The 14,343-nt window shown below is 36.7% G+C and overlaps 1 protein-coding gene across 3 annotated transcripts in view; it reads right to left on the bottom strand.

Moving 5' to 3' along the window:
* The window catches only part of atp8a1 (ATPase phospholipid transporting 8A1), a 372,853-nt gene that overhangs the window by 222,340 nt on the left and 136,170 nt on the right, over positions 1–14,343 (bottom strand). For 2 of the 3 annotated variants that reach the window (XM_088910036.1, XM_088910046.1), the window contains exons 7-9: positions 12,253–12,326; positions 9,687–9,756; positions 7,811–7,938 (exon numbers count right to left, since the gene is read on the bottom strand). In XM_088910036.1, the coding sequence (XP_088766162.1) occupies positions 7,811–7,938; positions 9,687–9,756; positions 12,253–12,326 (272 nt within the window). Of the gene's footprint in view, positions 1–7,810; positions 7,939–9,686; positions 9,757–11,236; positions 11,311–12,252; positions 12,327–14,343 lie in introns of all 3 variants that reach the window. The other variant, XM_088910027.1, reaches the window with a different exon arrangement.

Genomic DNA, 14,343 nt, shown 5'->3' with positions numbered 1-14,343 from the left:
GGATTATGCTTACGTGCAACAGGTCAGGATGCTGATGCAGGATTTGCTTAGGGAGCTTAGTGCCACGATAACTAGCCTAGCCATGGGACAGATTCCAACTTACTTGGTTCCACTGTCCTTAGTAGAAGAAGTACTTAGGACAACCACTTCTGAGATGGTGCAGCCATTACAGGTACATCTTGCATACAGTCTAGGCAGTGCCATTCCTATACATGTCAACCCCGAAGCCAAGGAAATAGGTTTCCTGTTGAACCTTCCCATCGTGAGTGGCAAGGATATCTATAGACTCAAGTCCATATCGAACGTCGGCTTCTGGAGGGGGGACATGCATGTGAAGTTGACCACCCCACCGCTCGTAGCTTACCAGGAGGATGATCCAAATTTGTATCTTGCTCCAAACCTGGAACTGTGTATGTCAACCAAGGATATCCACTGGGTATGTCCAAGTAAGCCTTTCCTTAGGGACACAACTCAGAGGTTGTGTGGTATCAGAAAGGGGGCTGCCACTGAAAAGTGTAAAGCCACAGTGACGAGCAAAAGTGAGGTTAACGAACCCCAGGTTGAGCAGGTGGGAAAGCAATGGCTGGTCAGCACACCACAGTTAATGGTTACAATAACATATGACAGGCATGATACAGCTACCGAAGTGCAGCTACCCAACCAAACAGTTTTTCTACAAGTTCCTGAAGGAGCGATAGTGCATCTCAACGATTTAGCACTGTATCACCTGGAGTCAGAACTGTATGAAACGGAACTCGAGATTGTGGATGCTTTCAGAGGACACGGCGTTGACTTGGATGAGAGAATCCAAGAGACAGTAAGTCTTGAGGGTGTACAGGTAGTCGAATTTGTTCTTAATGACACAAACTTAAAAACTACACTGGTAGGTCCCAAGCACAGTCGTTGTGGATCCTCTGGGGCGCTAGGAACAATAAACGTGGTCATCTTGACACTGCTGCTGGGTAGCTGGATCATGGCTGGGGTAATGTGTTGGATGTTGTTCTCTTGTATCAAAGCCTTGCGGGGTAGTTTGAATGAGACAAAGGGAGCAATGGTTTATCACCGAAATCAGGTAACCACTCCCAAACGTCTGCCTGCTGCAGAGCTATCCGATACTGATAGTGAATTGCCGGAAGTTTAAGGTCTAGGGCTAATGATGATGCCCAATGCCTCATTCCTAGGTACCTTATAACTGAGAGCAGGTATACGCAATGTTCTTTCCAACACTATTTCCTGTACAAATTCTTGAGAGGTAATGTGAATATTGGGTGGTAGAATCCACCGTGGTACAACAAACATCACTTAACACTGTTTTTGTTTTGAAGGCAACAACGCCTCAGGACCTCGTGACCTTCAAAAAGGGGGGATATGTAGCGGCAATGCTTGTTAATAAGACAGAGTTAAGCGTTGGTATGCTCCTAAAGGAGGCCCCATCTCACCCTCCATCTCTGTGGTGCAACCACAGAGAAAGAATTCATGCAAGTTGATTTAAGATGTTTTTCTTTTGATAAGAAGCAAGCTCCCAGACGGGGATGCCATTAGCTAAGCCTGGCTATCATGATCAATGGTCATCCACTGGCGCCTATCAGTCTAGGGAGTGCCGAATGGACATCTGGACTGCATTCCTAAGTGTCAAGAGTAAGTGACTTATATCTCATCTTGACCAATCAATCAGGGACTGGTAATACCACGTGGGTCTCCAATGCCCGCCAAACTCTCAACCAATCAGCACACATCTGGGTCTTGATCAAAAAGGGAGCACAAGCTCAGTTCTGAGCTCTCCTTGGCCATTTTCGCGCATCCTCAGAGACAATCACGTGACAACTGCTGTTGTCTGCAAAAGGACTTGGACTTTGTTCTAAGCGCGAGGCCGAGGATCCCGTACGTACTCAGAATTCTACCAACGTGAATGCTCCGCTTGATCAACGGCAGCCTACAGTTGGACCCTCGTCGACAACCTGAATAGCTTATTCAGAAGCAGCGCTGGACCGGGAACGAACCAGTTTCTTCCCAGGCAAAAGAGTGACTTGTGAGGACTCGCGGTCACACTCTGTGCATAGAGACTTTCTACTAGCCAGCCGGACTGCTGGTAGATCCCCTCGGAGCAACGACTGCCCTGCGCGCCGCAGTCAGATTCCTCCGCCCGTCCTACTCCGAGCTGCACCTCGACTGGTTGGCCGGTAGCCAGAGGACGCCGACACAACGCCCATTGGACAACCGCTGCAACAGAGGCTGCAACAGAGCCTGTCAGCTGGTTTGGTGTTCGTGCCGGGAAATTCCAAATCCAAACACAGTGGATAAGTAAACCCCATGTTCTACATTGCGTCTCGAGAATTTAATTGTACCTCAACACAAGTTGTTATCAATTTAATTCATGAGTAATGTATTTACTTCCGAGTTTAGAGTAACAGTGGGTAATAACACTGATTAGCGATTTGGTAACCGAACGATATATATTGACATATATTCTCTGTTGTGTATCTCTTTGTGTTTGCATCTCTTCGAGATTATATACCTTGTATATTGATAACCCTCACAGTAAGGTCTGCCGCTCGTATCCAGGCAGACTAGTATATGTTTGGTGCACAGTTCATATTAATAAATGTATCTCGTGTATTGAACCCGTGTGTGTGCGTTGTTAGTTGTTCTGACGATTGATTTTCTAAAAGCCCCAACGAACAACCTCGTGGTTACTGCTACAATTGATAATTGTCTCAGTAAACCCATCAAACCACTACATTTAATGGCGTCCCTGGGTGGGCAGTTTAGAATGAAATGAGAATCAATCGCACAGAATAACTGATATTGCTGTGAGTTCAAGTTCAGCACAGCACCGCGGCTTCTATACGCGAATACCGGGTGTGCTGATAACTGCGTAAAGAAATCCCCCTGTTTTCTAGCGTTTAGTGTAACGTGTGCTGATTGGAAATCCATCTGCTCGGGTGTTTAGATTCCATACTGTATTTTGGTAAACGAAAAAAAAAAGTAATACTCTTAAAGTTTCTCTGACGTAATGACAATGGCTGCTAAAATGTCTGAAGTGGAGTCGCTTATAAGTACTATTTCTAGCGACGACAATCCTGGTTACTGGAGCGGTATCGAAAAGTTGAACTTTGATGATATTGAGAAGCTGCAAGTAGATTTAGTAGCTAAGGTAGCGAACCAGCTTGTATTGAACCCGTGTGTGTGCGTTGTTAGTTGTTCTGACGATTGATTTTCTAAAAGCCCCAACGAACAACCTCGTGGTTACTGCTACAATTGATAATTGTCTCAGTAAACCCATCAAACCACTACAACAGGAAAACACAGTGAAAAAGTTAGATTTTGCACTGATTTCTGCTATTTATTTCACATCTCGAGGAAGGAGGAGAAAATCATTCCAGGACTAGCCACCATAAAAATCCATGCCAATTTTTTATTGTTTGTTGAATGACTCTCAACGTTTTATGCAAGTTAGAAGACAAATTAGAACATTTTCATTCTATGCGTTCCACAACTTGAGATATTGCCTTTAGAAGAAGGAAAATAAAATGTGTTTGCTATTTTTTCCTGTTGTAGTTTTTTATATTTATCTCTAGTGTGTGTACTGAGTCAGACATACTCAAAGTATGAAGGTTCAGAAGGGATCTCCAGGGTGTTCTCTTAATTCAAGACCCTAACCTAGTCTGTGCTGTTTATGCTTCACAAGATAATTCAAAATATTCAAGAGTACATCCATTCCAGGAGGTCCATTTTGGGGGCTGGAGTGGAAAGGGTTTCAAGGAAGCGGTTGTTAGACCGCTCCTTAAGAAGCCAAATTAGGATCCACAAGTTCTTAGCAACTACAGGTCTGTCTCAAACATCCCATTTCTATCTAAAATTCTTGAGAGAATAGTTGTGGCCCAACTTCAATCGTATCTGGACTCAAATAATATACTTGAGAAATTCCAGTCTGGTTTCCACCCAGACACAGCACTGAAACTGCATTAACAAGAGTCATAAATTATATTCTGTTAGCTACTGACATGCAACAGTGCTTGTGCTTCTAGATCTAAGTGCTGCCTTTGACACGGTTGACCACTCTGTTTTGTTACACAGGTTTGAGGTTGGCTTATGTGGAACCGTCCTTAAGTGGTTTACTTCATATTTAACTAATCATTTTCATTATGTTCAAATATCTAATAATTGTACTGCTTCGTCATTGTCACCAGTTCAGTTCAATTTGAACCACAGGGATCAGTGCTGGGATCAATATTGTTCTCTCTCTACATGCTGCCACTAGGTAGGAAAATAAGAAAACATAACATTAACTTTCATTCATATGCTAAAATATACTCAAATATACATTTCAATTTACACCTAACGACAACTTAGTTAATCGCATTAATGAAGTAAAGACTTGGATGTGTGAAAACTTGTTGTTAATCAACTCTGATAAAACTGTGGTTCTGTTGTTTGGAGGCAACAATACTGATAGGTCTACTATAACTTCAGCACTTAACTCAGAGGATTTAAAAATTTGCCTCAAAGACTCAGCACGTAACCTAGGCGTCATATTAGACACAAGGCTCTCACTTAACTCTCATGTTAAAACAGTATCAAAAACATCCTTCCTACATTTAAGAAATATTGCAAAACTAAGGCATTTTCTCTCCACTCAAGACACAGAGAAATTAATACGTGCTCTTGTATACATCAGGTTAGACTACTGCAATGCCCTACTATCAGGATATTTCAACACCTTACAGCAAATTCAGAATGCAGAAGCTAGAATTGTTACTAGGAGCAGAAAGTACGACCATATAACCTCTATACTTAGCTCTCTTCATTGGCTTCCTGTCAGGTACACGGCAGACTTCAAAATCCTTTTAATTACTTATAAGGCTCTCAGAGGTCAGGCACCTGTCTATCTAATGGAACTTTTTTTCGCCCACTTAGATCACAGAACGAAGGTCTTCTTCATATTCCATGTATTAATAAAAAAACAGTTGGTAGTAAAGCCTTTATAGTTACAGGGCCCCTAACTTATGGAACAGTCTTCACCCCTTGTTCGGGATGCCGGGTCAATCTCAGTATTCAAATCCAGACTAAAAACCTATTACTTCATCTTAGCCTACTCACACCTTACATCATAGCCTGCTGCAACCACGGCTGCTGGTGCTGCTGTACATGCCATTGTGTGTCTCTGTGTTGGCCCACCAGGTAGACACATCTGCTCTGACCAAACTATCCTATTCTCCTCCCCACATGTCCGGATGGCACCTGGGCTCGGCACCATCTGAGTTGGATGCTGCATCACTGCCATGGATCCAAGAGGGATATCATGGATATAGCTATCGTTTAGGAGGATTTTGCTGGTTTACAGAGATCTGCAAGATCTGTACTGTACTGTACTGATCTGTACTGACATACAGAAGACACGATGGATGTATTAATACCCGTATTAATGTATTCCTTTTTTTAATTGTATAATGTTAGCATGCCCAAAGGGGTTGGGCAGCCAGCTGACCTTGGACCCCTAGGTTTTTTTTCTCCTTACTAAGGAGTTTTTGGTTCCTCTCCTTCGTTGTCTCTGATCTTTTCTGTTCTGTATTCACAACATGTATGGTCAGTTGCTTTGTTAAGTGCCTTGGGGCAACCTTGTAGTGAAAGGCTCTATATAAAAATAAATTGAATTGAATTTATTTGAATATTCCCATCCATTGGTAAATTCATCTTTTCATTAAGTGATTTAACCCTCTGAGTAGGTATATGAGTTGAATCGAGCCTGAGGTTCAGACGTACATTCCAATCACCACCACATATTATTGTCCCTTTTGCATTAGCCATCATGTCAAGCATTTTTTTATAGAAAAACAAAATCACTTACAGGGAGGAATATACATTAAGCAATGTTAATAATTTACCCTCCACTTTTCCTGACACTAACACAAATCTCCCCTCCTTATCTTTTACTTCTGTAAGCAATTCAAACTGAGCTTTTTGAGATATCAATATTGCCACCCCTCCCCCCATGACCAGATTTATATAAGGAGAAATATCTCTTTGAAAAACCCATCTTCTTTAATTTCACGTTAAACAACTTGTCTCCTCTATAACTCTTCAGTTTACAGAAAAATTCCCCCAGAGCCACACAACATTGTCAATGTCCTTGTTGTGTCTAATTTCCAGGGAGTAACCCTATTACAAAATGTAACAGCACATTGGTCCTTGATTATGGTTAAACAGTACATACGATGTCTGGTGGAGTTTCAGCGTTTGCTTTTCTGTAATCTGTATAGAACCATGACATCCCATCAAGGTTTTGTACCAATAAACATAGGGAACTCCACGGACTTCCTTGTTTGATCCAAACCATGCTCCAGCTAGTAATGTACAGTATATCACCTTCTGCAACACTTCTAGTTTAGCAGGATTTACGCGATAAGCACATTTTTTAATGGGAGTGACAGTAGCCAAGTCTATATCACTGTAGGACACAGGTTTGAGTCGGATTGTCTGTTAATAAAACAGAGCACCCTCCAATAAATTTAACTACTGAATGCCTTCTTTTTCCGTTTCAGCTAAATGAGGCAAATACTAAGTCAAATCAGTCAGGATCTTGGAGTTTAATAAGCGAGTGCTTTGGTCTAAAATATTTTGTGTAACAAGACTGTCCACATCTAGACAGTGTACATTACTAAACAACAGAGTGAGTCACTGGCTCACTTAAAGGTGTAACACGTCTATCTCCGCTATTGTGGTTTGGTTTCAACATATTGATAAGTTGTTCTCCAGTTACTGGCAATTGTAAAAAATAAGCCTTCTTCCCTCCTTTGTTTAACTTAAAGAATTCTGTGAAAAAATCCTTAATCACAAAACCATCACTTATAATAATCCATCCAGATACATACTGTACAGTCACGCCAGAGCCAATTTTGCCAGAAACAACCTCTCAGTATGTCTTTGGACTACGCAGTACTGTATATAAGGTTTAAAGTTCTGAATTTCAATTTAAAGTGTTGGCTGATTACTGGTTGCTGAAATTTGGATTAAGACAAAATATAGATTTTCTCAATTCGGATGTTAACCTGAAAAAGGCACATCGCGTTCACAACAAGCTATAATAGTGAACTAATTTTATATATTAGGCTATGCAACAAACAAACTTAAAGTGATGTTCTGATGGGGCTTAGAACCGCCTGTGTAGAGCGCACTACATTACAATACATGAGCGCTCCATTGTTCATGATCGCTATAAGGACAATAAACGTTTTTTTTTTAAATGTCAAAATGTTTTCAAAACATCCACTTGTTATTTTCAGCTGCTTAGCTTCATGATTCATGATAGTGGTATTAAATCAGTATACCTTTTCTTACTACATAGTCTGAGAAAAGGATAAAACATTATAACTTTTTTATGAAGTACAGTATATAAACTGTACAATGTTAGAACAAGCATGTTAAACCTTTGATGCATAAAATATTTATTGTATACTATGAAATTTGTCTCACATAAATTACTAAGCTTGACTGTAAACCTTTAAATTTGTATCTGTTCAATCAAGCTAAGCTAATCATAGCTTTATAAGCAAACATGCAGCAACAAAAACATTCTGCTAATTATGTTTGTATTTAACTGATCTGCACACAACAAATTGTATGGTACGTGCAAAACAAAGTGCATTTACTTTTTTCAAGCAGCTTTTCATCTCAAATATAAAATATCTGTTTTAAATATTCAAACTATACAGTTAAGTAGGTTACATGATGCTAAATATCACCATACACATTATTTTAATAATTTAAAAAACATTATTTCAGTTAGTAAAGTTAAATTAAATAAACTTACCTGTGACCTTCAAGTCTTATATTTCCAACAAAATCATATAGATGCCGATTTGGATTTTCACATTCCATGCGACCAGAGAGCCGTGTTAAACTGTCAATGTCTTTTATTTCTGTTGTTATCTGCAAGCCCTGCAACAACATGTTAATAGGGAAAGCTCAAGAGAAACATTCATAGAAAAATTTGGCAGTTGGCACCATCGAAAGAAGTGTAAACAAAATGCTGAAAAAGGAAACACAAATTAGGTATGCTTGCACAATTCCTATGTTTGCTTCCACAATGCTCTTTGCACTGCAAATATATGATTCTTACTAGAAACAAGACAGCTAAAACACAGTTGGTGTTAAATCAATAAGCTGTCCCATCAGCTAACACTATCATCATGAATGTTTTTACTAAACTTGCAATGAACCAGGAATAACACTTATAGATGCAGCCATTCACAATGCGTGTCTCACCTTATTGCCACTGTGAGTTAGGTACAGTATACTGCATTATGACTTGGCCTGCCAAATCATACTGCCCAATGGCCAAAAAAGATTGCAGTGCTCACTGAACCTTAACACCCTCATTAATCTAAACACAACACCAACTGGAAACTGAAAATATCAATTTAATTAAAATGCTTTTGCATTCATTTTAATGCATTCTTACTTATTCATGGCACAATTTGTCTTAATGTTTTAAGTTACTTTATTAGACCTTATACTATTCAATCAAACATTTTAGTACAAATTAGAGCAAAAGAACTTCAGAGACTTAACTTAGTGGCTGCCCAACTCACTGAAGCTTTTCACACTCTTGTTTGAAACTACTGTACATCACTTTTTGTATTGGGCATGTACTGTATGAGATATAAACTGAGAACAGATTTTTATTAAAATTAATCAGATATCTACAATGCATTATGTTGAATGAACTGGGTTTAAAAAGCCAGCAAAATGTCCTGATGTGGGGCACAGCACTAAAGCAACAAGTGGGTGGGAAGGAGAATACGTGTGACATACAGTATAAACTTACATGGCATTATTTTTATCAGAGCTTAAGTTATGCTTAATTAAATAGTATAATTTAATTTTACAGTATAAAGGTTTTACAGTATAGAGTATAAAAATGACCGTATAAAATGTTTGAGTCTAACAAAGCCAAGATAGCTTCCTATTATGCATAAAGACAATTTCAGTTATGTATAAATGATTTAATGAAAAGAAAGAACAAACTGTCTTTTCATGTTTATTTCTGTTTCCTTCTATCAATTAGATGTTATTATTAGCATTAAGACAAATTATGAACTATTGTAATACTAATGGTGTTAGGAATTGAATCCAGGCTACCAAGCTGAAAACTAAAAAGTATTTAATTTTCTATTACACAGCAAAGAAGCATTATATATATATACAAATATATACAAAAAACTTAAATTGCTGACATTATAATTGCTTACAGAGCATAGAAAAATGACCATCTTAGACTTATGAAACAAGCAACACAAAATGATTATAAATGAAACCACATTGCTAACTAAGCAATTAGTGGTTGTTTTTATACTTAGTGACCCTTTATTAACTGTTCCACTACAAAAAAGCTACAATATACATCCTCATGAGTCAAGGACATTTTAACAGCAGAGTTTACCAGTCAAGCTGTCCAATTAAGCAACTGCAATAATGATATGTTTTTGTCTACTTGTCAGTGTTGTGGGAATTTAAATCAGACTAAAATGGCATTTCTATGAATGTCACCAGAAGAATATGTCAGATTTTCCTACACAGATTATTACGCATATTTCCTCCTTGCATTATATAGATCCAAAAGTCTTATTAGTATATTAGACACAATAAAGTAGAACATAAAATGATCAGGATGAAAAAATACTCACTTGTCGAATTTTAAGGTTTGTTTCTCCATCCAAGTTGGATGTTTCGATGTAGCACATTGCTTGAGGTTCACTGATTTAAAAAAAAAGAAATTATCTATATCTATCCTGTGCAACTATAGTGAAGTGGTTGTTAGGGGCAAGTTCAATATTTCTTAATAATTTGAAAAAAACTATGATTACTGCTTCATCAATCATGAAAATCTCTCAATAATGATTTATATTTATATTCCAAGTCTCTAAAGATATTAAGGAAATAAGTATAATATTGTGATAATGTTTGTCAAAAATGTAAAAAGTGTTTAGCTTTATATCATTTTTGCCTAACAGAATTATTAATTAATCCAGAATGATACTAAGATCTTTAAAGAATGTTGATGAAACAATAATTCAGAAAGGACTACTAAAGACTATAAAACCACAGATAATCATAACCAGAAATGGAAGAAGAATCATATAACCAAAACAAATATAACATGTAGAGCTAATGCAATGAAGTATGTTGATACATTTTTGTTCATCCAAGTTATTCAATTATTTTGAAATCCTATTTGGTCATTTTAAATAAGAAATAGTAGAGGACAATAAAATGATTATCTTGAACATCTATAATGATCAGACAGCACTATCTACAGTACATTTAAAATGTAACTTTTAGTTTCTAACATTAAGAAAATATATACATACATACAATTAAATAAAACAGTCTGAGCAAGACATAGCATAAGGGGAAACGACTTGTTATCCCTTGAATAATGTACTCAGGGATTGTAGTATTTTAAACCTGAGTATAAGCAAGAGGCAGCCCAGTTAATTAAAAGAGGAAGGCAAGAGGCAGAAAATGAAAATACTGTGTGACTAAATAAAATAGTAAAATAAAACAGCCTTTCTATAAAAGTATTGATTAGTGAAGTAGCATTAGCTTTAGTTTAGTGCAGCTAGGGCTTACACAAACAAGCAGTGTCACAACATGCAGTTTAACACAACATTGAGGAACACTATAGTCAGCAACAGCAGTTCATGCATGGTATAGCTTGCAACATCCAGTAAGACAGTGGGTCCTCTATACAACTGTACAAAAACCCACATTTCACTATAGTTTATACACAAATCAAACTCTTAAAGTGTTAAAATTTAAAAAACTAGAATTTCTATGTATTACAATGTATTTTGTGTAGTGCCTTATGGAAAATGTCTTTCAAATTTCAAAACTCAAACTATTTTGATATTCTAATTAATAATAATCATTTGTAGCTTAAACATTTTTCTTTTTCTTTACTTTCACCTCTGTTTATAATCAGCTAGAAACATAAATACACATAGCTACAGTAGGTAAATGATTAGCTAAAAAGGAAGACCTACTGTATAATTATTTGCTTTATGTGTTTAATAATCTTTCCATTACTGTTAAATAATCTATCACACAGGCCTAAAATTGTTCTGAATTGAATGTCATTTATGCAATTAATTTCCTAATGGCATTTAAAACATTCTATGAAAGTACCTGAGGACCCACTGGTTTATTGTGTCCTAGGTGACCACTTATTTCTGACCTGGACGAAAGGATGACGAGATCAGCTGGGAGATGTTCCCCATTGGTCACTTTGACTATCTCCCCCACTGTCACCTATTTTATATCCCAGCACGTGAAGGATCAGAACACAACATGAAGGTGAGGTTTAAAAAAACAGGAGTTTCGAAAGTGGGAGAAGAAAGGGAGGGAGGGGAAGGAGTAAATGAACAACAAACAGAAGAAATTAAAACTTGATTACAGAGGAAAAGAACATACAATGTTAAAGGCTTCTTTGCAGAGTTGTTTTTTTTCAACACCCATTTCAATCAGGTCATGCAAGCTTAAAACAAAATACTGCACTAACTGTACAGCACCTAGAGCAACTACAGCTTTACTAAAAACAAAAGAAGGTATAAAAGCAAAAGGTGCAGAGAAGCACCCAAATTCAGAAGAACAGTTCTAACAGGCAGAGTTATAAAAGCACAATTGACATATTTACAAATTTACATATACTTAGTAGTTCAGAAACAAATTTTGCATGTAAATCCAGCTTAATAGCCAAGGTAACAATAATTTTATCTCACAGTTTTTGATACTTCCTAAATTATTTTTAAATGCTAACAAGCATGTATAATGCAAAAAACATATGACGTTTTGCAAAAACATAAAAATATTGTATTCTCAGATCAGAAAACTGGCTACTCTGTGGCAAGACCTGATCCTAAAATGGATTTTGAAAAGAGAAGGAAAACAAAAACATTATCAGAATTAATGAAGTAAAGTTCTCTGCCAAGGGAATGACAATTCCATTAAGACAAAAAAAAGTGCATATATATTAAAAAACACATATACCATATCTATTGAATCTAGTTTTTTTAAACTAGAAGAATATGAAACATTTTGAATCCAGTATTTTGCTCAAATTATATTTAAAGGCCCTTCTACATAGATGCAGTTGTTTTTGCCTCTTTGGTCATCGGTTCCTTGGAGCATTAACATAAATAGTGCAGGTGTAGAGAAGCTCTACACTCTCACTGTAATAAGGTCCTTCTCTACCTTGATGACAGAAGTATTGTATCAGCAGGTATGAACTCTTTGCCATTTATTTTAACTATATCTCCAACTTCTACCTGAAAGAGACAAACTAGTTATTGGTTAACATTACATTCTAAAATAGGAAAAACTTTACAAAGTGTCAATATCTGGGAAACAATTCTGCAATACTTTCAAGTTAATATTATAAACATACTTGAATGGCAGTAGAGTTATTATTTTTTTTCTCCCTTCAATGTGTGCATGGTTTGCATTTCTGTTGACCTTACCGAATAGTTTAAAGATACCTTTAACGTTTTATTTTTTGGCATCAAGCAAGGTCATACAAAAATAATTATTTTCTGCATTGAACAAGTTACAAATGCATATGCGTTGTTCAGAGCCCATTGTGGTACTACACTGTGTACAATTACACAGCATCTGGAACTGCTGTATTTTAAATATATATATATATTTATTTTCACACTGTCAGTGTTTTGCACAAACAAAATTAACTGAATTACATAAACAGATTATTTGCTTCAGTTAGACCCATAAATGAAAAATATAATGTCTGAAAACTGTTACTCAGATGTCATAGATTTGCAGTAGCTTAGAGCTCAGTCACAGAGCCATATATTACATCCAAAACCCACTTACATACGTCCAAAAACACTCTATCAAGCATACTCCCAAAATATGAAGGTAGATATCACATACACCATGATTACATCTATGACAGAGAGAGCCGAGAGCTATTTTTGTATAGAACCACCACTATGGTATTGCCATATCACTCTATATATTTTCTATACCATATAAAGTTACCTGGAAGGGTCTTACTTTTAAACATAAGAAGATCATCTAATGAGAAGAGACTAGACCCTTCCCACTGATAGTTGAAACAGTTAACTACTGGTTGAGAGGTTAAAACAGTGCCCATTGCAAAACAGGAAAATCCAGGAGTGAGTGACCTCCATCGGATCCTCCATGAGGTCTTAAATAACCTAAAAGGAAAAGGCCGATAACAATATCCAGGCTTTGGACTGTTGTAAGGTTGCCAACTGAACTTCTGGCAGCTCACCCTTCCAAATGAAACTGCTTAGAATAAAGTGATTTTTTCTAGGTATTGACAAAACAAAAAGAAACAAGGAAGAATATTCATTTTTTAAAATAAATCCTAACATTTAGTTTAACCTATAGACCCTATTTACCACTTAATCAAGTATACTTTAGTTTTATTCAGGACATCAAGCATCTCTTTATAGAGATACAAAATATCAGAGAAACTTTTAACATTACAGACTCCTCGGTAGGCATATCCAGCTAAATGTATGTATTTGCTTTCCATGCTACACTTTTCATAACCACATAACCAACAACTATTTTAATCATTTCTCAAAATATTGCAAATGTGATTTCCAATGTCCTCTAAACACAACCATTACGTTTGTTTTCACTGCTGTGAAACTATTTTGTAATAAACAAATTAACAGTGTAATGCTGACAACAGCACTTTAGGCAGAAACTGCACAATTGTTGAATAACATATTTTTACAAGCAAATTCAAAACACACCATGAACTTTTTATCAAAAAACACTTTTTTCAGAATTGTGTTTCATAATAAATACATCAGCTTAAAGCAAATTAACCTTTTTTCATAGGAATATTCATCTTGCATTTCAGAGAAGCACTAAATTATATTGATAATTTATCAGATATCCAGAAAAACTCAAAAGCAAAAATACATAAAGAACGTAAAGAAAAAAAGTATTTTGCTTTTATTTTACCGTGGAAATTTTTAAGTTCATAAAAACAAAACAATCTACAACAAAGATAGAGCTGCTAAAGCTCCTCTATACGTTCAATAGAAATAGCTACAGAAAAAGCTCATCTAATACAGATGCAGCCATTCAAAATGCACAGTACATCCATGTACTGTGCGAAATTACCCACAGTTCACTGCGCTGTACCGCAGTATGTGATTTGGCTGGCCAAAATAACCGACAGGGGCACTTGTGGTGCATTGGTTGTTAGTGAAACGATTTAATCATTTAATCTCTTTACTGTGCATGTTTTAATCCGCTTAGTGTTGAATATTTACAGTATATGGA

Source organism: Atractosteus spatula, chromosome 1, assembly GCF_055471065.1.
Source record: "Atractosteus spatula isolate fAtrSpa1 chromosome 1, fAtrSpa1.hap1, whole genome shotgun sequence".
Lineage (NCBI taxonomy): Eukaryota > Metazoa > Chordata > Actinopteri > Semionotiformes > Lepisosteidae > Atractosteus > Atractosteus spatula.
This window is presented reverse-complemented; position numbering and strand designations above follow the sequence as displayed.